We start from the raw sequence: 26,196 nt of genomic DNA on the forward strand, positions 1-26,196 counted from the left end.
GGCATAAACTTTTTTATTTAACGTTAATATTCGTTATTTGGCCAGTTATTTTCCTTTTCCTTGCAAGTTTATTTTTATGGTTTCGTTTCATAAAAATGTATTTTTTTCTTTTGCTTATATTTGTTTGTAGACGTGAGACCTATCGTAATTATATACATTTCCATTACCACTGCGCCATAATGGTGTCAATTTTCAATTATTTTGATTTGTTAATTAAAAATTCCTACAATACTAAATAACTTTTATTAGGTTAGCATTTCATTATATTTTAACATTCTCCTTTCACCATTCTATATAATTTAATTATTACGGAAACAAAAATATTAAATACTTCATTTCCCCGAATGGGAATAGAACCAACTATCATCTCGCTACGAAAAATGAAAATATGAATTTAAATAAATATTTCATTTCTTAGAGCGGGAATCTAACCGACAACTAGTTGCGCTTACAGTCACTCTTGTACCCTGCGCCACTACTGGCCTCTTACTTAGTTTAAATATGCTTTCGTATATATATACATTCGAACTAAATAGTTAATTAAAACTTGATTTGAAAAATAAAATTTCCTAAATAAATTTTTTTTAGAATTTAGGACCTCTAATAATAAATACAATAAAAAAATATTTGAAAATGTTTTTCTTTTCTTAAGTAATTAAAATATACAGCTTTAACCTGTATTAAATATTTATGGAATACACAGAATATCTAATTACTCGGATAGTTTCCAAAGCGAGTAAGTTAAAGCTGTGATCAAAGCTGTTTTAATTAGCTTCAAAGCTTCTGGACCTAGAGAAAATAATTTATAACATTTTGCTATATGATGGTTATAAAATATTCCTGATGTTTTTTTTTATAGCTAAAATAAATTGTTTGTGTTTTTTATGTAGTTTTAAAATGATATGACCGAATTTGGGATTGATATCTCTTCTCTCCTCTTGGTAGAACTCTCCTTTTGGTAGAAGAATCTTACTATTAAAAAACTCTGCTTCCCACTTTCCGTTTAATTCGCTTTGCCTAATTACCAGAGTAAAAAAATTCAAACTGCAATCATTATATTAAAAAGTCATAGCTGCAATGCAGGAACTCATAGTAAATATTTCTGTTTTTTTAATCAACCACCTTCTCGCAGTATTCCGCACACAGCGGGTTAGGCAGTGGGAACCTAGTGTTAAGGTACTCCGTTCCCCACTTTTGCCGAATTCTGGAGGCATTACGTGTTGAGTGGCAGAACTCAACGCCGCGCTTTACATCGACACCAGAGCAAAGAAATGGAAATATAAACGTAAATAAATATTTCACTTCCTCGAGTGGGGATCGAACACACAACCGTCGCGTTACAGTCACACCCTTGTACCGCTGCGCCACGATGGCTTTTTTTATTTAATTATTTAAAAGGCTACCCTAAAATAATTAACTGTTCTTAGTTACTTAATTCATGTCGGACAAGCTGTTGCAGGGAAAGTCTTTAGAGTACGACGACAATTTTTCAAAGAAACAGATTTACATTTAACTATCCGAGTGAATTAAAGCAAAATATTTATTATTCCTGGATATTAATTAAAAGTGAGGTCAGTCGCGTCAGGTTGTGGGTTCGATTCCCACTCGAGGAAATGAAAAATTTATTACTTTTATTGCTTGTTATCGAGGTAAAGCTCGGCGTTGAGTACCGCCACTCAACACGTAATGCTATCAAAAATCAGCGAAAAGTGGTGATCGGAATATCTTAACACTAGGTACTTCTAACACCTGCCTACTCTGCTAAAACAAATATATATTTAAAAATAAATTTCTAGCATTATTATCAATTTCCATTAATATATGAGTCCAGCTGTGGACTTATTCTGTATTAGTCCAAAATTATGTGCATCAATTTGGACTAATGCAAAAATTAAGATTTAGTCCATTAATTAGTCCAAACTCATCTACTCTCTCATCAACTAATTGTATCGTTAAATATTTATCAATAAAAAACGAACCCATTACCTCTAACTTAGTGATAACATTTCCACCTACAGCATTCTACGATTTATTATACCTATGTAATACGTCTCCATCATTCATTGTATAGTGGAAATGAATAAAATGATGAATTCTTACTGCGACGACGGAGTATGGCACGCAATATCTCCTAATGGCACTGCCTGCGCACCTGCTCTGCATGTCATTCTATATGAAACTAAAGAAATACTTATTAAATTGTATTCGCTTTAAATATATGTATATTTGTATGTATTTGTATAATTTTGTTATACGTAACTAGCGGACGCGCGCAGTTTCGCTTGCGTATTTAAGGGTGAATTCTAATAACCCATGAAACATATGTTCAATTAAATATTTTTAAAAGTTAGATATATCTTAGGGGGTGAATTCTAGAAAACCATGAAACATGTTTTCAGTTAAATACTTTTAAAAATCTAAATTTCAAATGTTATAAGAATCGGTGCCGATTTAAATTTTTTTCCATACAAACTTTCAGCCCTCATTCCACCCCTTTAGGGTTAAAATTTTTCAAAATCCCTTCTTAGTGGATGTCCAGATTATGAAAGTAAACAGATGTCCAAATTTCACGTTTCTACGCACAGCGGTTACGGTTGTGCGTGCGTCTTACCTCAGTCAGTGAGGACAAGTCCTTTTATATATATAGATGACTAAGAGAAAGTTAGGTGGTAGTCGTGTGGAAGTGGTACCAATGTGTGACTTAATCGCGTAAACGCGGTTGTGGGTTCGATTCCCAGTCTGGAAAATATAATTTTTGTGTATATATGCTCATTTCTTCATTGTAGTACCAAGGCAAAACGCGGCGTTGAGTTCCGCCGTGCGACACGTAGTATATCGGAAAATTAAAATGTTCCGGAAATCCACACCGCGCTTAACCTCGTTACCGTGCGAGGAAATGAAAATAGCAAATATTTAATTTCCTCAAATGGAAATCGAATACAAACCCCACACGCTTGGACTCCTGCGCCATGACTGACCACCAAACATTTTACAACCAACAAATCTGAAAATATCCAACCAAAAGCTCACAATGAATACTTAAAATTAATATTTTCTGAATAGAATCTGATATTTACATAAAATATTACTTATTAGGCAGCCCTGCAATCTCGACTGTGGTTCGCACCACCAGCTAAAGAGTATTGTTTTTGTCTACGATTACACGTTGTATTGTATCACGGACCATTGTGCCTAATGAGCGATCTGGGGCCACGCACGCGGTATTCACCTGGAATGGAATGGAATGAGAGGTTTTTACCTTTGAAATACCATAAAAATGCTAATATTAACTTTTGCAAATTGTTATGTTTTTTTTTTGTATTATGTCAAGTTTAGGCTTAGTTTAGTGGCGTAACTCAGTACCGTGCATTGCCTCAACGCCAGAACGAGAAAATGTAAATAATAAATATTTCATTTTCTCCAATGGGATTCGAACCCATAATCTATGGTGTTTAGATTCAAACTTTATAATGCCACCACGAGTGGCCTCATATACATATAGTATATATCAGCTTCACGCTGTAACCCATACACAGCAGAGTAGGCAGAACTTAGTGTTAAGACACTCCGTTCCCCACTTTCTACCGAATTCTGGAGGCATTGCGTGTTGAGTGGCAGAACTCAACGCCGCGCTTTGCCTCGTCACCAGAGCGAAGAAATGGAAATATAAACGTAAATAAATATTTCACTTCCTCGAGTGGGGATCGAACCCGCAACCGTCGCGTTACAGTCACACCCTTGTGCCGCTGCGCCACGAGGGCCTATATATATAATATATAGATATAGTATGTTTGTTATAAATACAAGTAAGTACATATATTCAAGAAGCAGCCTCATCTCCTCCAACTATTACCGTTGCCAGTAAATCATTATTATACGGAAGATACAATAGCTTCCGCTCGTGTATCCTTCTTGTAGTGTAACTTAATAAATATTTATGTCTACAGCGATATAGTTGGTTTGTTTGATTAGTTCCCAAATGATTGTTATTTAAGAAATTTTCTTCTACATATGTTTTTTCCTCATAGATAATAATATGACAAGTTCACTTTATTCTAAGTATAGATATGCACATCTATATATATATATATACAAATTCGAAGGTCACTCACTCGTCACGAAATCTCAGAAACTACATGTGCTAGGAATCTCAAAATTTGCATAGGAGCTATTTATAGGACGTAGGTGCTCGCTAAGACGGGAATTTGCAATATTCTACTTCTAAGGGGTTGTTTTTGGGGTTGAAACTTAGTATGAAACCTCGTTACTACAAATTCTAGGAGTCTCAAATTTTGCATTGTACAATGCTGTTACTTATAAGACGTAGGTACTCATGGAGACAGAAATTAATAATAACGTAGTTCACGCAGGCGAGGCCGCGGGCGGGCCGCTAGTATATGTATATGATTATAGACAATTTAATTATATGGATTTATATTTATTTATAGATACCAAGTTGAAACAGGCAAAAAGGAGTGATAAATATCCAGTAAAATAAAATTATAACATCGGTTTCTTGGTGACTTGCCAAATCCAAATATGACTAATTATGAGGACTTCGAGGTGATGTTTAAAATGTTTCAACACAATTTAATAATTATTTAAATACACATTGGCATTCTTAATAATATAAATAAAATGCAAGAAATATAAGCTAATATCCGGGCTTTTCATAGTTTAATTTTGTCAAAAAAAAAAAAACACCAATTAAAAAGCAATTTTTTGCATAGTAACTACTTGCCGTTTTAATAAACTTTCGGTTAAAATAGCCTAAAACGAATGAATATTAAATACACCAAAGTAAAAGTGAAACTGTAAAGTTTTTCTCATTAAATATGCAAAATTCTTTAGCATGGCCGAGAGGAATTTGAAATTGTAAAACTTTGTTAAAAAAAACAGCCGCTAATGGCGCTTAACGCTGCAATAGGGGCTTGAATGGAGGCAATCAGTGTTCTGAGAGATTGGAGCCTTTGTAAAGTTGACCTTACATATTCTTAAATAGCTTTCAACTCGCTTTCAGTATGTAATGGTTGAACTATATAAGTAATACTCAAATTGCCGAGGCTATCATGGCGCTGGCACAAGGGTGTGACTGTAACGCGACGGTTGTGGGTTCGATCCCCATTTGAGGGAATGAATTGTTATTTATTTTTATTTCTTCACTCTGGCTTCAAGGCACCAGCGTTGAATTCCACCACTCAACACGTAATGCCTCGAAAAATTCGACGGAAAGTAAACAACGGTTCAACTAAACAACTGCAACCCTTAAATATACAATTTTTGTCTTTGAAAGCCTTACTGAATATACTAGGTTATATAATTATATACCGTATATAGTATAATATACCTACTATTAAAAGACATATATTTAACATTTTTTAAAGTTTAAACGTTTTAAACGTTGGACGATAACAAATCTCGTTACTTACAATTTTTTATACGTTACCTAAATAAGTATTTTTCCTCAATTTCTTTATTTTTTCTTATCTATATTCTGTTTTTATCAAGACATATTAAAACATAAGTCAGCAAAAGGATATATTTAAATTTTATTGACAAAAGTAATTATATTTAATTTAATATGAAAATTTTCTAAAATTACAAAATGCAGGATTAGTGGAATCTTACTAGTAAATTATACTTCCATTTTCAGCTCTAAGTTCCATCTCAAATGCCGACATCATCAGGATTCAGACATTTTCAAAGGTTTAATTGACACTGGCAACGCTGTCTAGGCTGTTTCCGTACGTTTTTTTCTTTTAAGTCTATGCCCACATTATAATCGATATGGATTTGAAAATTTCTTCCGTTGTATTCAGAGCTAAAATTCTGTATTTTACGCTTTCTCGATAATATTACTTGAGGCCATTATAGTGCATTTGTAATATCTTTGATTTTTTTTGCTTCACGCTCTATCCCGCACACAGCAGGGTAGGCAGAGAGAACCTAGTGTTAAGACACTCCGTTCCCCACTCTCAGCCGAATTCTGGAGGCATTGCGTGTTGAGTGACAGAACTCATTGCCGCACTTTGCCTCGACACCAGAGCGAAGAAATGGAAATAACACATTCCTCGAATGGGGATCGAACCCACAACCCTCGTATTACAGTCACACCCTTGTGCCGCTGCGTCATGACGGCCTCGTAATATAACATAGTAATCATTTATTATATGAAATATAACATATCAAAGGATTAAAACAAACCCTCCCTGATTTGTATGAACAAGTTAATGTCTTTTGAAGGAGTAATTACTGTTTATGTAGCGCGAATGGGATGAATACATTGATTTTAACTATAATTAGTAATATAGCAACTGACGACGCCTTTGTGGTGCCAAACTAGGTGTGGCCTCAAGACTGACAGTGGTTGTGGATTCGATTCCCACTCGAGCATATGAAATATTTAATACTCTCATTCCCTCGCTCTGGTAACGAAAGCAATGCCTCTAGAATTCGGAGGAAAATAGGGAATGATGTGTCTTAAAACTAGGTTCCCAAGTTCCCTTTACCTACCCTACCATATGCAGGATACAGTGCGTACACTTCATTTAATCATTTAAATATAGGTAGGTACATGAAAATAAATAAAGGTATAACTCCAAATTTCAACCCACACGCTAAATCTAAGAAGCTATTTATTTCTTGGAGAGATATTACCGAGTAAACGCAAATCACGGATAGAATGAACGTCTTGTAAATGTCAGCTGAGCCTCGAGCGTTCGCTTTACTGTCACAATTCATTATAACACAATTAATATTGTGACATTTCTGGAGAAACTCTACATTATATATCTATCTATTCTACGTTGAAGACGGGCGACTTGTGAGAAATCTGATATAGCTTTTCAAGAAAACATTGGAAAACTGGTGAGAAACTCAATGGAAAAGGTAATTTCCGTTTAAAAACCTGTCGTTGACTAAGAAATTGTTGGTATTGAAGCTTTTTATGTTTATTTTTATACCAGGTTTGTTTTGATATTGTACTAACTTAGACCGACAAAGTACAATTCGCCGAAACCGTCGTGTCTGTGGGTTCGATTCCCACTCGGGGGAAAGCAAAAAACACGGGATTTAAGGCGCCACTCAACACGCAATGCCTCGAAAAATTCTGCGAAAAGTGGGGAACGGAGTATCTTAACACTAAGTTCCCTCTATCTACCTTGCTTTGTGTGGTATACAGTATGAAGCTGATTTAGTTTTATTTTTGATTTTATTTATAATACACTCTAATATCTCAACCATTAAATATATGCCCGATAAAGTAGAGTACATTCTATATATGGATATAACAAAAATTTCATCAAATCACATACTAAAATATTAAACTATAATATAGAAATATTCTTCCATAGCTGGTTTATATAGTGAATTCTACTAGATTCCGTCCAATATAGAAGGAAGAGCGGTTGTCGCAAAATTAAACGGAAATCGAAAGCTGTGGCTTGCGGCGAAGCTACTATAGAATACTATAGATCTCAGATACCTGCTCGTCTGATGGTATCGACGTAATTTACAATCTGTTCAGTTGTGATTGCTATGTCCTAGGATTCTATATGTATATATGTAATACTATATTTCATATATAGGTAGGTATAGGTAGGTAGAGGGTAACCTAGTGTTAAATCACTTCGTAATTATATTTATGTACGTAAATTAAATGTAGTTTTATAACAATTGTAATTTTTAAATCTTTAGCTAAGACCATCAGAGGTTTTGGGTTCCATTTCCAGTTAATATTTTAATGTCTTCGTTCCGCAACGCCTCCAAAAGTCGGCAGAAAGTGGGAGCAAAGTGTTTCAACACTAGGCTTCCTCTGCCTGCCCTATATGCGAGATACAGCTTGGAACCCAAAAAATAACTTTAAAGTTATGGTTAAGCTTTCATTATTTTCCAAACTAAAAAAACTAAAAACTACAAAAATATCTATTAAAAATCATTTGAGCATATTAAATAGGATCTACGTAATATATATAGTAAATATATACATACATGAATTTTTTCACGAAATAATTTTCATACGTACAATTTAGTTACTATAATAAGGAACATCGATCTTTATTAAATTGGATCTTCATCTTGGACATAAACGAATTTGTAAAACATTTCACAGTCCAACGCAGGTAAGAGGTGTATTTGGAAGTGTTATTAGACCCGATCCCTTCCGCTAATGCCACCCGTGGGACTTAGATAAGCATGAAAGGGGTTAACTGAAGTCTTGACCTGGTTGTTCGATATAAGTTTCAAAACTAAACTTAACAATATAATTATATATTAATTATTTATATCAAATTTCGTAGAAATCCTTCCTTCTACGCGCCACCGAACTGTGGAATGGCCTACCCACGGCAGTGTTTCCAGGTCGGTACGATATGGGTACCTTCAAAAAGCGCGTCTATCTCCACCTCAAAGGCCGGCAACGCACCTGTAGTTCCTCTGGAGTTGCGCGGGTCGTGGGCTGCGGTTTTCACCATCAGGTGACCCGAACGCTCGTTTGCCTTGTCCTTTTTTCCATTAAAACAAATTATAATCAGTACAAGCGTGTGACTGTAAACGAGACATGGCTTCAGCCGCGGAAAGTAGAGAGCGGAGTATCTTAACACTAGGTTTCTGATTGACAAAGTAAATACTAAATAATCAGACAATAAAAGATTTAAAAGCATACATACACAAATTACACACACACACACACATATATATATAAAAAGCGTATACTAAAAGTATATTAAGAAAGAATTCCAATATCCACCATAATATTTAGAACATTCTGCATGGACTGAAAATACCTAAAAGCTAAATGAAAAGCGCAAAAGAACTACCTACTATAAGCCGATTTATGAAACATTTTCTATAAAATGGCAACTAACATCCAGGTGTAGTAAGTGCTATTAGAGTCGATCCCCACCGCTGATGTCTCTCACGGGACTTAGATAACTATCAAGTAAGTTTAGTGCCTTGACCTGCTTTTCTGGAGGATACAAGTTTCACGTGAAAAAACTGATTTTGTCAGTTGTTCTGGAATATATATAGTTAAACTTACCTATGCTAACAAATAATTGCTCCAAAAGAAAGATAACGAGATATTTATTTTTCTTATACAATCATATTTATTGCAATAGATAGCGTTTTTATATTTCTAAGGGTGTACAAGATATTGGCGAGTTTAAGACCTGTTCATATCATCATGAGGCCAGTGGTAAGGTCTCTGGTGTCGAGACAAACTAGGCGTTGAGTTCTGCCTCCAGAATTCGGCAGAAGGTGGGGAACTTACAGCAGGGTGGGGGTGCCTACCCTGCTGAGTGTGGGATACAGCGTGAATCAGATTTTTTTTTTTATTTAAGAACTGCTTACTCCTCAAAATCATGTTTATATCTTTACCTATCCTAGGACAAACCGCATTTTTCGCTACACTATCAAATTTTATATCTGTAAATTTTACTTTCATTATCTTATAACAAAATATTAATTGATATTTTTGTCAACAGCAGTTCAAGCATCACTAGAGCCTCGAAGACCTCTGTCCATCACAGAGCCACCGCATCACGTCGAGTTCACCAACGACACTGGCGTCATACTAACCTGTTCTACTAAAGGCCAGTACCAGGTAAAATATGTTTTTTATTATACTCTTTTTATTATATAATATAAGTAGTTAAGAGAAGTAATCATGGAATATAAGCTCATTATACCAATGGATGCTAGTACTCGTGTGCTCGTATAGGCAATTTAATAGAAAAACAGATTATTTATATAAATTATTAGTATATAGTTTGATTATTTTATTTATATTATTTTTCAGCACATTGTGTTTAATTATTTTGCTTATTTTATTTTTCTTTTTTATCTTGTATATCCAGAATATGCAGAGTTAAGTTACTCCGCTCGAACTCAAGACATTAAATAATTAGCAGAGGCCGTCCAGGCGCGAGACATCGGGAATCGAACTCACGACCATTGTCTACAGTGTCACACTTGTCCTGCGCCAGGACAGCTTCGAAATACCATAAAATTTTCCAACTAAATATTTCATTACTTTAAATTTCAAAATATCTTACATTGCAGTCTCTCAGTTAAATCTTAGAACAGTAACCTGACGTTCTCTAATTGCTTATACAAAGAGCTAGAGACATTCAAAAGTTCCTTTGCGTTTCTATTATAATGATGAACATATACTAATTTATTGTTATATTAATTAGAGGTGCATATAAAAGTGACAGCTAGTGAGTTCGATTCGCTTTCAGGGAACTGAAATATTTAATATTTTCATTGGTTCAATCTATGTCGAGTCACTCAACACGCAATGCCTCCAGTAAGAGCGCCGTTGACTTCTGCCATTCACTCGCCTCGAAAATTCGGCGTAAAGTTGGGAATGGAATCGTAACATTAGGTTCCCTTTGCCTACCTTGCTAATAAATTATAAAACATAGCTTAGTCTAACACTGTGTGTGAGACCTCCCGGATGCCCAAGGATGGATTGGATGTCGTGATGCAGGATATGAGAGCCAATGGTCTAACCACCGAGGACGCAAAAGACCGTGCAAAGTGGAGTAGGAGTAGGAAGGCAGACCCTGGCAATAGCCGGGATTAATGCCAGGAGGAAGAAGGAGGAGATTAGTCTTACATTATACCCATAAACATTCACCATAAAATAAAGTTTATTGAATGTCTGAAGGGCAAACAACGGCACACAAAAGCATGAGTTACGTTCAGTTGATTTAATATTCACAAGTCGAAGTCAAACATTGATAAAGTTTTTTGTAGTCCCAAAAGTAGTCCCGGTCCTATAGGGAAATGAGAAAAATGCGTAAGAATATTCGAGAAGCTATGGCATTTTACCTCCTCGGTGCTATCTGATACAAATAGAATACGTATTCCATATAAACGTTATGAACAGGTAGAATTTTCAACATATTTTCTCCTTTTAGTAAAGGAAATTCAGTTTCCTGGTAACATTTTCAACACTCGCAAAATGTCCAAACTATATACTTATTATATTTATATCTTTGGAAATGGCTATTATAACATTTTTTTCGTAGTTTTCTGGTTAAATTATTGAATTTGTATGGTAAAATGCACTGTACGATGGAATGAAATTTTGCAGTAGATACTATAAATAAGAAAATTCGAAGGGGTTTAGATGAAAAACGACTACGAGAGTTTACGATATTTACAAGAATGGATAATGGCAATTATTTAAAAAAAAACTTCAAACTATAAATACTTATTAGTTTCTGGTTCAAATTCTTTTCATATTTTTAGAGTATAAATATAACCTTGGTATTATAAAATTAGCCAGTATGGACAACATATCATAATTATTATCATGTTAACCTGAAATGAAATTTTAAAAAATGTATATACACATTTTTGGGAATCAGAGAAAAAACAGCCAGAACACGGCTTTTCAAAGGTAAGCGTAATTTATTTATTTGTTTAAGAAGGTTAAATTACTTAGAATTAAGTTTACATTATAATATACTCTTATACACGTATATCCTATTGAAATTTGAACCCTCACCCTTCGCATCACAATTTCCTTTACTTGCTCAAATTAAACTTACATATATCCCAAAAAAATACGAATAGGCGGAACAAAAAAAAATATTTCCCGACGCGTCAGCCATCGTTCTAGATTCATCCCTAAAAGGTCGCAAAAAATGCTAAACAAAAACGAAAGGGGTCACATTACCCCGGGGTTAAAAGCAGGCTTCGCAAAGCGTAGAAACAATAGAAAATACGGGTCGCGTCAAAGAAAAACTAATGAAGTAGGTACCTACTGCTTTTACGAAATTGAATATTACCGCCAGGCAAATGATGGAAACCTCAACTTCTTATGAAGAAGCTAGATTCATTATTAGGCGTGAAGTTATTTTCTTATATCTTTATAAAAAATGCCTACTAACTTAAACCACTTTGATTCCCACTTGGATTCAATTATTACAAATACATTCAATTCATGGCAAAATCTTGGCGTTGAGTTGCACCAATCAACATGCAATACTTCGAAAATTCAGCGGAAAGTGCGGAGGGAACCTAATATTAAGAACAGTAGGTTCCCTCTGCCTACCTTCCTATATGCTGAATACAGCGTGAAGCTGAAAAAAACTTATTTAAATAACAGCACACTCTCTTTATATCAAAATAGTTTATTCAATACAATTTACTACCAAAACGTTATAAGATCCTTTCTCAATAATAATCAAGGGGGCTTATAAATTTGAAAAGCATTAATTTTAAAGAGCTCAATTTCGCTTATAAACTTAAAACAAAAGAACGAACAATCAATCCCTTCTATATTGTGATTTTCTATTAGACTTCCATCTAAAACAAAGGCTTCATCATCAAAGGAAACAATATTAATTATACGAAATTAGAGCACATAATTATAGGTTTTTATTTAGGTCAATAAATAAACCTAAAGCTGGTGTATTAAAACCCGAACGGCAGTCGATTTGAACAATGCATAAATTCCACTTTCATTTTGATATTCTAGAGCATTCGAGTGGATTGTTTCAAAAATGTTTATTTATTTTATATAAACAATTATACTTTATTCGATACTTATTATTTATTATGAAAAATATGTATGTACACACATTTATACTTTCATTTGTGCGTTCTTTCTGTGCATTTTTCACCCGTATTTATAGTTAACAGTTTTATTATTATAATGTTTTTTTTATTACATCATAGTTAAAGATATTGAATATAGGATCTATTTTAATAATCAGATTAGATAATCGATATATTTTATAGAGAGAGAGAGAGAGAGAGAGAATTTCAAATAAATAAATAAAGTAAATATTGTCTATTAGCCACAAAGAATATTATTATAAAGTAATATTTATCGCCAATCGAGGAATTGAAATATTTCTTTAAATTTATATTTTCTTCGATCTGCTGTTCAGGCAAAATGCAGCATTGGGTTCTTCCACTCAACACGTATAACCTTCAGAATTCAGTGGAAAATGGGGAACAGAGTGTCTTAGCTTTACGTTCCCTTTTTTTAATACTTATTATAAAAATAATAAATATTTTCACATATAATATACGCTAGCTCCTCTCGCAACATTTTCTCAAGTATTTTTGAAGGAAAATTGAAATATCGTCAGTATTTGCATACGAATACATACAATACCCAGCAAATACGTACTACGTCCTAAGAACTATCTCCATAGCTGATAGCAATGTCCTGTTCAAATATTCGACCTCTGCCCGACTCGTATCTACCGGATATTTTCTATAAGCGAAAAAGTAAAAAAGGGAACCGAGAGCAATAAATCGATATATTTTATATTGACTCAACGCGTCCGCCTATCTAAATATGAAAATATTATTGGAATAGTTTTTTTGTTATATATATATATATTTAATAATATATATAAATAATGTTTAACGTTACAATATGTTTCATGTATTTTTGTTTCTTTTGTCTGGAGGGATCTAAAAGCTGCTTCACGCATATCCCCACATAGCGGGATACGCACAGAGAATTTAACGTGTTAAGACAGACAAGACTCCGCAAACAGGAAAATGAAAATATTTAATTCCACCGAGTGGATGTCGAACCTTTAACTATAGTGCGTACTTAGAAGCTACAAACGTACCTAATATATATCTATACTAGCGGATCCGGACGCGGCTACGCCTGCTTGAAATATAAGAATATAATTTCTATAGAAATATAATTTCAATCTAGATGAAATGTTAAAAGTGACTATTATATTTATTTTCATAAGGATGAATATCAAAATGACGCGGTAACGAACGCGGTCGCGTAGCGACGACGGTTGTTATTAACATGGCAGAATAAATTGCATGTCAAATAAGAAAGTATTTTAATTTATTAGTATATATGTGTAATGTAATATTATATAGCTTATAGCACTTCTGAAGAATGCAGTTTTCATACAAAACAAAAACAAAGTAAATCGATCCAGTAGATCCAGAGATCTTAGCGTTCAAACAAACAAACAAACAAACTCTTCCGCTTTATTATCTACTAGCGGACCCGGACGCGGCTACGCCTGCTTGAAATATAAGAATATAATTTCTATAGAAATATAATTTCAATCTAGATAAAATGCTAAAAGTGACTATTATATTTATTTTCATAAGAATGAATATCAAAATGACGCGGTAACGAACGCGGTCGCGTAGCGACGACGGTTGTTATTAAAATGGCAGAATAAATTGCATGTCAAATTAGAAAGTATTTTAATTTATTAGTACATATGTGTAATGTAATGTTATATAGCCTATAGCACTTCTGAAGAATGCAGCTTTCATACAAAACAAAAACAAAGTAAATCGATCCAGTAGATCCAGAGATCTTAGCGTTCAAACAAACAAACAAACAAACAAACAAACAAACAAACTCTTCCGCTTTATTATATTAGTATAGATATATATAAAAGGACTTGTCCTCACTGATTGAGGTAAGACGCACGCACAGCCGTAACCGCTGATGGTGGAAGCGTTAAATTTGGACAAAAGTTTACTTTCGTAATCTGGACATCCACTAAGAAGGGATTTTGAAAAATTTTGACCCTAAAGGGGTGAAATAGGGGTTCAAAGTTTGTATGGAAAAAAATTTAAATCGGCACCGATTTTCATAAAAATTGAAATTTAGATTTTTAAAAATATTTAATTGAACACGTGTTTCATCGTTTTCTACAATTCTCCCCCTAAGGGTGCAAATAAGGGGTTGAAAGTTTGTATAGGTTTTTTTTAAATCGTCACCAATTTTTATAAAATTTGAAATTCAGACTCTTAAACGTATATAATTAAACACATGTTTCATGGTTTTCTCGAATTCGCCCCCTAAGGGCGCAAATAAGGGGTTGAAAGTTTGTATGGGAAAATTCTTAAATCGCCACCGATTTTTATAAAATTTGATATTTAGACTCTTAAAAATATTACATTGAACACATGTGTCATGGGTTATTAGAATTCACCCTTAAATACGCAAGCGAAGCTGCGCGCGTCCGCTAGTATTAGTATAGATATAATTGGGAGGAAAACTTTCTGATATCGGTGTATTATAATTTACTTGTTTCTATGTGATTACATTTGGGTTAACGTCTTAATAAATGTATTGAAATTATAGCTTCGCAAATATATTGTTTGATCTTTAAATTTCGTTATCATTATTATGTAATACCATATTATAGAGTTGATGCCAGTCCTGGCACAGAGGCACAAGGGGTACAGGTTGTTGGTTCGATTCCCACTCGAGGAAATTAAATATTTAATGTTTTTATTTATTCGCTCTGGTGTCGGGGCAAAGAGCGGCGTTGAATTCCGCTCCTCAACACACAATGCCTTCAGAAGTCGGCGGAAAATGCAGAACGGAATATCTTTATACTAGTTTTAAACTATTATTAATATATTAAAATGCAAAAAACCTTTGTAACATCGATTATACAAGTTTACTTTATTATAACCTAGTTAAAATACCGTAGCAATACAAAAATCCTATTCGCCACCCGCAACTAAGAAATTTCTTTGAAACGGCAAAAACTGAAATAAGTTCGAACTCTTAACGATCCCTCCAAACAAAATCCACTTTCCTTGAAGCTAAAACTATGAGGGGAACATATAAAACTTATTACTTCCAAGGGAGTAATCCTTTTTGTTTCTTTGTTATAAAAAAGAATTCCTGAATTTTATATTATTTTCTATTTAAATACCTATATAATAAATATGAAAGTTAATATAAATTGCTTTATTTAATAATATCGCAACGCAGAATTGACCCAGTTTTGAAATAATAAAGAAATTGCTTATATTAGTTATTACTTGTTTTTTTTAATTAATGATGATACAATATATTTCATATTGTATTTATTGTTTAAAATTGTGTATTTATTTTTATTTTTTCGAGGCCAGGCCAGGCCAGGCAACTGGTTGTGGGTTCCATACCCGCTCGAAGAAATTTTATAGGTATTTAAATCATTTTCATTTCTTCTCTCTGGTGTGTGAACACGCAACACCTTCAGAATTCGGCGGAGAGTAAGGAGCGATGTATCTTAACAATATAATCTCTCTGCCCACCCCTGCTACAAGGGGTATTCAGCGTGAAACTGAAAAAAAAACTTAATAAACTCAATAATATTTTTATCAAATTCATTTCCATAAATAAAAGTTAACGACCCAATAAAATTGTAATATAATGCAAATATTTCAATAAAATACCAAATAGGTACCCAAAAGATGAAATTCCAGTACAACCGTCATTAATCATACCAGCCGATGCGAACAAATGGAACATCAAGATTAATTTAGACAGGATACATACCATCGTTTATTTTATTTCTGCTTTACAATATAGGCCAGTGTGATTATAAACCCGACTGGGTGTGTAGGTTCAATTCCCACTCGATGAAATAAAAAATCATTTAAATTTATATTTCCATATCTTCGCTCTAGTGTCCATGTAGAACGCAGCGTTAAGTTACGCCGCTCAGCACGCAATCCAAAATTTGGCGGTAAGTGGAGTTCCCTCTGCCTACCCTGCTGTGCGGGATACAGCGTGAAATCGATTTAATTATAATATTTAGATGTGACCTACATTTATGAAGCTGTTTACTGATTAAAAAATTGTACGTAATATAAATAGGATGTGCGGTCAGTTCTTTTATAAACTGCAAAGTTGTTTAATATTCTACGTTTTTATGCGCATATCGCTTGTTTGCATAAATAGAGAAAACTGAGTGATATCTTTTTATTTTTATAATGTTACTAGTACACCCGAACGCGGCTACGCCCGCTTGAACTATATAAATATTTATTAAATATATTTATGAAATTATTTTCAATTTTCAATAGAGAGATGCGTTAAGCTAGCTCATTTTGGGTGACGTTTTCTAACAACAAACTTTGCAAATCGTTGCTTAGCAACGGTCGCATTCGCTATGCGGTTGTTATTAACATGGCAGAATAAATTGCATGTCAGATTAGTAAATATTTTAATATACTGGTATATAGTGAAAATATTACAAATATGAGAAAAAAAAGTATCATATGTTCATCCCGAGACCCTCAAGTATCTCTATAGAGTATTTTATCACAATTAAATTAGCGGTTTGGCCCTGATTGCGTAAAAGACAGACAGACAGACAGACAGAGTTACTTTCGAATTTATTATATACCTATGTATGGATAATAGCGAAAAATTAGACAAATGTATGAAAAAGAAAATAGTGAAAGCGAAATAAGGTAGAGTTACTTTGACAAACTCATTTCACTGCGCTTTATACGATGAAACAAGGTAGGTAGGTGTTCGACCACAGCGCTCCAAGTTTCATTCATTCATCTGGCAAACGTGTGACCGCAGGAGTACCAACTTTATAGAGAGAGCTACCTAAAGTGCCAAACTTCATGGACACACCCAAAGCTGGTAGTTTAGGTCCAACTATTAATTACTATTTGCTATTTACAAAAGAAGCAAATTTGATGTGGATTATAATATTACTGCGGTATTAATACTTTTTTTTATATCAGCTCCTCCCTATATCCCGCATATGTAAAGGGAATCTAGTGTTAAAACACTCCGTTTTTCACTTGGAACGGTGTGACGGAACTCAACGCCGCGCTTTTGCTTTGCTAGAGCGAAAAAATGAAAATATTAAATAATTATTTTCCTTGAGTGGGAATCGAACTCACAAAATGTCACGGTAAGAAACACATGCTTATGTCTCTACACCACGACGATACCGACAGTATTATACTCCGTTCCCATTAAATCACTTCTGTTCCTAATTTTTGGCCGAATTCTGGCGGCATTGAGTGGCGGAACTTAACGCCGCGCGTTGCCTCGACACCAGAAATTTAAATTGAAATATAAATTTCATTAAACATTTTATTTCCTCGAGTGCGGATCGAACCCATGCAGCAGTCGCGTTTACCATCACACTTTGTGCCCCAGCGGCACGACTGGCCTCATATTAAAGTCTTAACATAAAATAATTTTAAAAATGGCTTTTAAAGAATATTCGTTAATTAATTGAAGAATCCCGCAGTGGCCTTCGTAGAGACGTGCCGTGAATAAAGCTTTTATGTTAATTTGAAGCAAAACTTGTAATTTGAATACGTTTTTAATAAAGATTAAATTAGAATAATAACCATTATTAGAATAACTACAGTCATTTTGTAATCTTATATATTTTAGATAGAAAATGTCCTATTTTCCAGATATAAATTAATTATTTAAGGAACAGTCGTATGTATAATTTACTATTAAAAAGCCACCTTGTTAAAGTTTTGATGTCAGCTTGCCACAGTTGAGTTTAACCTGACTGTATAATTATATGGTATTTTTTTCTACCTTCACGCTATATCTCGCATAGGAGGGTAAGCAGAGGGAACCTGACAACCTAGTGTAAAGACACTCTATTCCCATTAATACACTTTCGTTCCCCACTATATGTAAACGCTACTTGCTACTTATATACAAAGCAATTAATTTATTTTATTTGTAAAATGTTTCTTTTTTTTTTAGTTTAATGTTAAAGCAGATATTAATAGCAGATATTTTAGATATTATATTAGAACACCGGGGTCTCCTAATACTGCCTATATTGCTTGCTTAAAAAGAGATCTCTGTAACAATTATTTTTGTGTAAAATCTGTTCAACAAATAAAGGTTTTTTTATTTTTATTTATTACTAGCGACCCTATTGCGGCTTCGCCCGCTTTTACTACTGGATTATTCATATAATGTATGTTTGCAAAGCACTTAAGATAATGTGAAAATTAATTAAACCCTAATGCAACCCGCATTTTCGTAGTTTCAATAAGGATTTTCCAATTGTTTTACACAGCAAGGATTTTTTAGTAGGTACCGTAATTTTAAATCTGTGCTACTAATCTTTTCAAGTACTTATTAAAATATATTTAAATGACCATTTTTAGATAGTTAAATGACATTAAATAATACATTCAACTCGAATTATCCAATACGTGCAAACGCATATAAATCTTATGAAAAGCAAGCACTACGTGGCTGCCTGTGACGAAAATTAAATAGAATGCATCGGCCGGAAATTGAACCCGGGCTGCCCGCGTGGCAGGCGAGCATTCTACCACTGAACCACCGATGCGTGTAAGGCAGGCGGGCGCTCGCACTCGCTTGTATAAGCATAACGTCGCGAGGCGCGTTTCGCAGCAAGGATTTTTTGATATTGTAACAACTTCTAAAGTACTTATTAAAATGAAAAACAGAAAAGACAGTTTTGATCTACATTAAATGGCCAACGTAACTAATATACTTATTTATATGCTGAGAGTAAGGGATAAGTGAAACTTGACTCGATACAGTTGATGTGTGAACGGCGTGATGTGTCAATAATTAAATGCGTTTTTCTCTAAAACTATTCGCAATTTCGAAATAGTTTAAAAAGCAAATTTTATCTTCGTTTAACGTAGAAGTTTAATAAAGTATTTTAAAGGATAAGGATTAATACCATTATGGAAAAATATCCCTCACAATAAAAAATATATTGAAATTACTATTTTTAGACAGAAATATGATCACTACACGTTATTCTTAAAAGATAAAAATATGCTCTCGCGGACTTTTTTGTAGATCTTATTAAGAGGAACAATACTCCAGTACATTTTTTTCATGTAGTACTTACCATTAAAGCAGCGCATGCGCGAAAGTGTCTCAACGGGTAGGACTTTAGACACATTTATCGTATTTATGTTAATTTACATAAGAATGTGTAAATAATAAACTATATATAAACCTTCCCTGAAAAATACTCGACCTAATGGTGAAAACCGCATAAAAATCCGTTGGGTGGTTTAGAAGAAGAAGAGTTAGAAAGTTCAGACAGACACGAAAAGCGACTTCCTATATCTTATAAAACAAAGTCGCTTTTTGTGTCTGTCTGAACTTTCTAACTCTTCTTCTTCTAAACCACCCAACGGATTTGGATGCGGTCTTCACCATTAGGTCGAGTATTTCTCAGGGAAGGTTTATATATAGTTTATTATTTGTACATTCTTATGTAAATTAACATAAATACGATAAATGTGTATAAAGTCCTACCCGCTGAGACACTTTGGCGCATGCGCTGCTTTAATGGTAAATACTACATGAAAAAAATGTACTGGAGTATTGTTCCTCTTAATAAGATCTACAAAAAAGTCCGCGATGGCATATTCATATCTTTTAAGAATAACGTGTAGTGATCATATTTCTGTCTAAAAATAGTAATTTCAATATATTTTTTATTGTGAGGGATATTTTTCCATAATGGTATTAATCCTTATCCTTTAAAATACTTTATTAAATTTCTACATTAAACGAAGATAAAATTTGCTTTTTAAACTATTTCGAAATTGCGAATAGTTTTAGAGAAAAACGCATTTAATTATTGACACATCACGCCGTTCACACATCAACTGTATATATGTATATTATGATGTATTAGTCTATTATATTACTTTATATATTGTACTATTTTATAAATATTTGTGTATTAAGTTTATGTATTAGGATAAAATATTATTTACGTATGTTTATTTATTTGCACCACCCACTATTTCTTTTAAATTTTATGTCTCCTAACCTCAAGGTTGTCTGGAAGAAATCGCTAATTAGCGACAAGACCGCCTTTGTACTTCACACTTTGTTATTAGCTTATAAGTACTAGATGTAGTTTGTAACTTTGTTTTCTTATGCTTGTGGTGTACAATAAAGTATAAATAAATAAATAAATAAACTGTATCGAGTCAAGTTTCACTTATCCCTTACTCTCAGCATATAACTAAGTATATTAGTTACGTTGGTCATTTAATGTAGATCAAAACTGTCTTTTCTGTTTTTCATTTTAATAAGTACTTTAGAAGCTGTTACAATATCAAAAAATCCTTGCAGCGAAACGCGCCTCGCGACGTTATGCTTATACAAGCGAGTCCGCCGCGCCCGCCTGCCTTACACGCATCGGTGGTTCAGTGGTAGAATGCTCGCCTGCCACGCGGGCAGCCCGGGGTCAATTCCCAGCCGATGCATTCTATTTAATTTTCGTCACAGGCAGCCACGTAGTGCTTGCTTTTCATCAGAGACAGAATACCCTCTTCAGCATTAACCACAAGCTCAAAAAAAAAAACCCCGCCTGCCTTTATAGCAACGAAGATTTAGATGCGTTTGCACGTATTGGATAATTCGAGTTGAATGTATTATTTAATGTCATTTAACTATCTAAAAATAGTAATTTAAGTATATTTTAATAAGTACTTGAAAAGATTAGTAGCACAGATTTAAAATTACGGTACCTACTAAAAAATCATTGCTGTGTAAAACAATTGGAAAATCCTTATTGAAACTACGAAAATGCGGGTTGCATTAGGGTTTAATTAATTTTCACATTATCTTAAGTGCTTTGCAAACATACATTATATGAATAATCCAGTAGTAAAAGCGGGCGAAGCCGCAATAGGGTCGCTAGTTGTTTTATAAGATATAGGATTTATTACTTGGAACAGTATTTATAAGTATTGTATAAATTTTCCGAGCTAGCTAGTGATATTAGCATTCATCCATCAACACAATAATTAAAAAAAATGGGTGAAAGCAGTCAAAATAATGACTTCTTCTATGAACTACATGAAGAGAAGGAGTGAGGAGCAATGAGGAGCTCCATTAAAAAAGTTTGGAAACGTTCTTCTTGCAATATTAAAAATATAATATTCCCAAAAGGTAAAAATATAAAAGGATTAAAGTGGTATCAGCCTTGCATCTGCCAGCCGGCGAATGCTAATGGTGCGGAAAAATGCAAATATATGGACATCGCCGCAAACTATCGCGCCCGCTTCTATGTAGTTGTGAGTTTTGGGTCTACTCTAGTCTAATAATGTAACTTTTGGTTTCCTATTCGTTTTATCCTACTACATATGCCAATTTAGAGCTTTTTATGGCATATTTTTCCAGCTTCACGCATATAGCACGGTTGGTGGAGAAACTAGTGTTAAGAAACTTCGTTCCTCACGTTCCACATAATAATTCGGGTTATAGCTATATAGAAATGAAAATATTAATAAATAATAATTCATTTTCCCATATGGAAATTGAACCTACATAAGCCATGTTTACAGTCACTATTCCACAACGGTTTCTAATTTATAATTGAAAATTATTAGTTAGTAGATTTGAACCCTGCTTCGATGAAATCTATATAGATTATAAGATATGGAATCAGAATTCTGCGTTTCTCAAGGTTCCTTAACTAAAATTAATAGCAATAATAATTAAGGCCAAGATGTGACTGTAAATGGGACAGGTTGTGGGTTCGATTTCTACTTTAAATTAAATATTTAATATTACATTTCTTCGCACTAGTCGAGGCAAAACGTGGCGTTGATTTGCGTCACTCAACACGCAATGAATACAGAATTTGGCGAAAAGTGGAGAGTGAAGTGTTTTAACACTGGGCTCCCTGCTAATATCAATAATATATTTAAAATCATTTAACAAAAGCAAATAACGACATAATATGGAAATTGCGAATCGGCAAAGGCGTTACACAAGTATTGGAAAACAGATTAGATATTTACCGAAACAACATTTTCGTCCATAGCAGAAAAATATGTAAATTCATTTCTAAATAAATGTTCGTGTGAGTTGCTCGGAAAAAAGGCACTGGGGAGTTAAATTTCAGGGATTATTACGTTCTCGAATGTTCCCACAAGGGTTGTAAATTACGTGTTGCGTATGAAACTGTCGCGAGGCTATGGATGAATTCAAAAGTTTTCTAATCTCGTCGACCTTCTCCACCTGGGTAAAATAATAATTGGTTAAAATAATATTTTGCTGTCATAATTGTTATATACATATATCTTAATAGGTGATAAATATATATAAGAAAATTCAGGCATCTTTTAGCAACAGCTTACTATAATTATTGTTGTTTTCTAAAACCTTAACCTTACCAGTATTTGTATCAAATAACAAACAATAACAATATTTATACGTCTAAATATAGTTTTTATACTAATTTTATACAATTTCTTGCTACAGTTGGACTGGCTGCTCTCAGACAATAGTCCAGTGACGTCACTGGCGGGGCTCCGAAGGGTCCTCTTGAACGGTTCGTTGGAGTTTCCGCCGTTCTCGTCAGACCACTACAGGAGGGACGTGCACGCAGCCACGTATAGATGCAGGTTGCTGCTTGGTACGGGGTTCGCCATCCTATCAAAAAATATACACGTTCACGCAGGTAAATGATTTTTTTTACTTTAAATATATATAATAACAGCTTTAAAAAATAAGAAAAATGTATTATAAGAGCTTGCCCTGACCTGCCTAAACCCTGCTATGAGCGAGATGCATTCTTAAGCTGGTTCCAAAATTATAGTATTCGATGGCAAGGTGTGGAGAAAGAAAAATATATATTCAAATCTAAGAAGTAAAACCCTAAGCACTTCTTATGAGTTAAATTTGACTCACAATGGGTTCACGTTGTTAACATTTAACATTAATGAAAATCGAAAATTTGCAATTCAAATATCTAAGTACGATCTTGATCGTAACTGACACTGTGGTAATAAATGAGGGTACAATTTGCTACCTTATAATTGTGTAATTTACAAATTATTATTCATCATAAATTAAATTGTTAAAATATATATTCCTAGCCTCCCGAACGCGGCTTCGCCCGCCAAATCACGAAAGTATTCGTGTTTTATGTACATATATATTTGTAGTGTACTTATAAAGACTATTAATACGAAAGTGTTAGTACCTTGGGTTATCGTAATTTCCATAAGACAATGAATAATGAAAGTGAGATTTTTCTATTAGAAGAGTAACTTTATACATTACTAGCGTCACACGCGCGGCTTCGCCCGTTTAGTCTTATTGTTATATTATAGCCAAATTAGATAGAAACGTTACAAAAATTATAGTCTTTTGTATGAGCTAATAATACTGTAAAGTTTCACCAAAATCCTCTCAGTAGTTTTTGTATGAAAGTGGTGTAAACATCCATCCTCACAAGCTTTCACATTTATAATATTAATAGGGTACAATCATAACATAAATATCTTTTTAGAATAAATATATCATTTTTTCTAATATATTTTTTCTTTTTTAAAATACCATAGTGCTAAACATACCATGGGAAGTGCACGTGCCCGACGAGTACGTGATGGCGGGGAACGCGGCAGTACTGCGGTGCGTGGTGCCCGCCCACTGCACCGAGCGCGTCGACGAGACCGACTGGTTCACAGACGATGACACCAGTGTTTTTCAGTTTTTAGGTATGATTTTTTCTAATTTTCTTTTTCAGGTTCCCGCTGTATCCCTCATATAGTATGGTAGGCAGAGGGAGTCTAGTGTTAAGACACTCCGCCCCTCGAGAAAATGATTTTTTTTTAATATTTTGATTTCTTTGCTATGGTAATGAGGCAAAGTCCACCATTGAGTTCCGCCACTCAACACGAAATGCCTCTAGGGCATGAAAGTGGGGAATAGAAATATATTAATGAAAGAACGGAGTGTCTAAACACTAGGCCCCAAGTTCCCCCTGCCTACTCTTAAAATAATAAAAATATATTATATTCTTATTTACTCTGTAAAAAAACATCAATGGTACCTATAAAAGCGAATTAAGTCCAACGACATAGACGTTGAATGCTGGGTCGTTTAGCTTTCATTAAATAAAATGCCTTTTTATTACTCCTTAACGCAGATGGACTTACGCAGGAACTAACTCGTAATAAAACTAACTGTGGAAATATGTTATTTAAAAATGTCCTCACAATTTTATTGTTTTTATAAGTGCCTTAACATTTTTATTATAGTTTTAATTAACCAGCTTATCTTACAATTTTGTTTTCGTGACATAACCTGTTGAGTGGATGAACTTAACGCCGCTCTTTGGTTTGGCACCATAGCGAAGAAATGAAAATATTAGATAATTAGTTTCCTCGAGTGGGAATCGAACCCACAACCATCACGTTTATAATCACGTGCTTGGGCCATTGCGCCATGACGGCCTCTAGTCTAACAATTCTAAGATAAAAAAAGAAATGATCCTAATACAAAGAATTAAACTAATATAAATAATTCTGAAATAGAGATGAAAAAAGATAAAATAATACCATATTACTATACATTTATTAGTTAAATTATATTTTTAAATTACTTTTTAGGACATATTTACATTTATGACATTTAAACATCCTATCTTTAGTATAGCAGAGTCTCGTGAAAAAACAAATATTGTAAAATTTTATGAAAATCACTTTTTTCTAATTCAATTAAGTATATTCTATTAAACGATACCTAAGCATCCTTAATATAATCAGTACTTAAATTTTCAATATTAAACATGTTCCAAACCCTAATTATGGCGTCGCTTACGAGAGCAACGATATTATCTTATGCTGATGCAATATTAATAAGAAATATCTTATACATAACGTTTTTAATATAATAAAGTTAATAATATTTCACGAAATCTTTGTTAAGAGGTCGTTTAGAGGCTCATGCACAAACAGGGCTGGTTGTAAGTTCGATCCCTATCGAAGAAAAGAAATATTTAATATTTTCATTACGCTCTGGCCGCCACTTAACATACAATGCGTACAGAATTCGGTGAAAAATAGAGAACGGAGTGTTTTAACACTAGATTCCCTGCCTATCCTGCTGTACGGGAAACAGTCTGTAAAAAAATGTTAAAATAATTATTTACCTACTATAAAGCACTATACATTTCCAATAAATTAAGATTCCTTTCATTCGTTGTGGAGATATACACTAAACAATAGACTTACATTCTGGTATTATTTCAAAGGCACGAAGTACTCCCGCCTGGACGACGGGTCGCTATACATAAGCTCGGTGAGTCCGGGCGACCGGTACACCGCCTTCCGGTGCCGGGTCCGCGACCGGGTCACGGGTTCTTCTTACTCTAGTCAATATTTTGGTAAGTCATCCTTTTTCTTTTGAAACTGCTTGGAAGTAATGTAAGTTTTGTAAGTGGGTCTAGTTGATGTGATGATATTTCTGAATGGAACGCCATTTAGGTTATTTCTAAGAGATCTTAGCTAGGTATATAAATTTCTTATTATTTTAAATTTATGTAAAAGCTTCGACTAGAAAATATATGGTTCGGTTCACCTACCCTCACCAAAAATTCTTGATTTGTATATCTCCAAGAATTTTATAAAAACTAATTTATTTTATAA

General features: G+C 33.8%; 1 protein-coding gene across 6 annotated transcripts in view; it reads left to right on the plus strand.

Moving 5' to 3' along the window:
• The window catches only part of Dscam4 (Down syndrome cell adhesion molecule 4), a 180,072-nt gene that overhangs the window by 104,725 nt on the left and 49,151 nt on the right, over nucleotides 1-26,196 (plus strand). For 5 of the 6 annotated variants that reach the window (XM_085197069.1, XM_085197072.1, XM_085197073.1 and 2 more), the window contains exons 3-6: nucleotides 9,483-9,601; nucleotides 23,024-23,222; nucleotides 24,109-24,264; nucleotides 25,803-25,934. In XM_085197069.1, the coding sequence (XP_085053195.1) occupies nucleotides 9,483-9,601; nucleotides 23,024-23,222; nucleotides 24,109-24,264; nucleotides 25,803-25,934 (606 nt within the window). The remainder of the gene's footprint in view (nucleotides 1-9,482; nucleotides 9,602-23,023; nucleotides 23,223-24,108; nucleotides 24,265-25,802; nucleotides 25,935-26,196) is intronic. The other variant, XM_085197071.1, reaches the window with a different exon arrangement.

The sequence above is a fragment of the Heliconius melpomene genome, chromosome 14 (assembly GCF_056956725.1).
Source record: "Heliconius melpomene rosina isolate 202511_hmr_F chromosome 14, ASM5695672v1, whole genome shotgun sequence".
Classification (NCBI taxonomy): Eukaryota; Metazoa; Arthropoda; class Insecta; order Lepidoptera; family Nymphalidae; genus Heliconius; species Heliconius melpomene.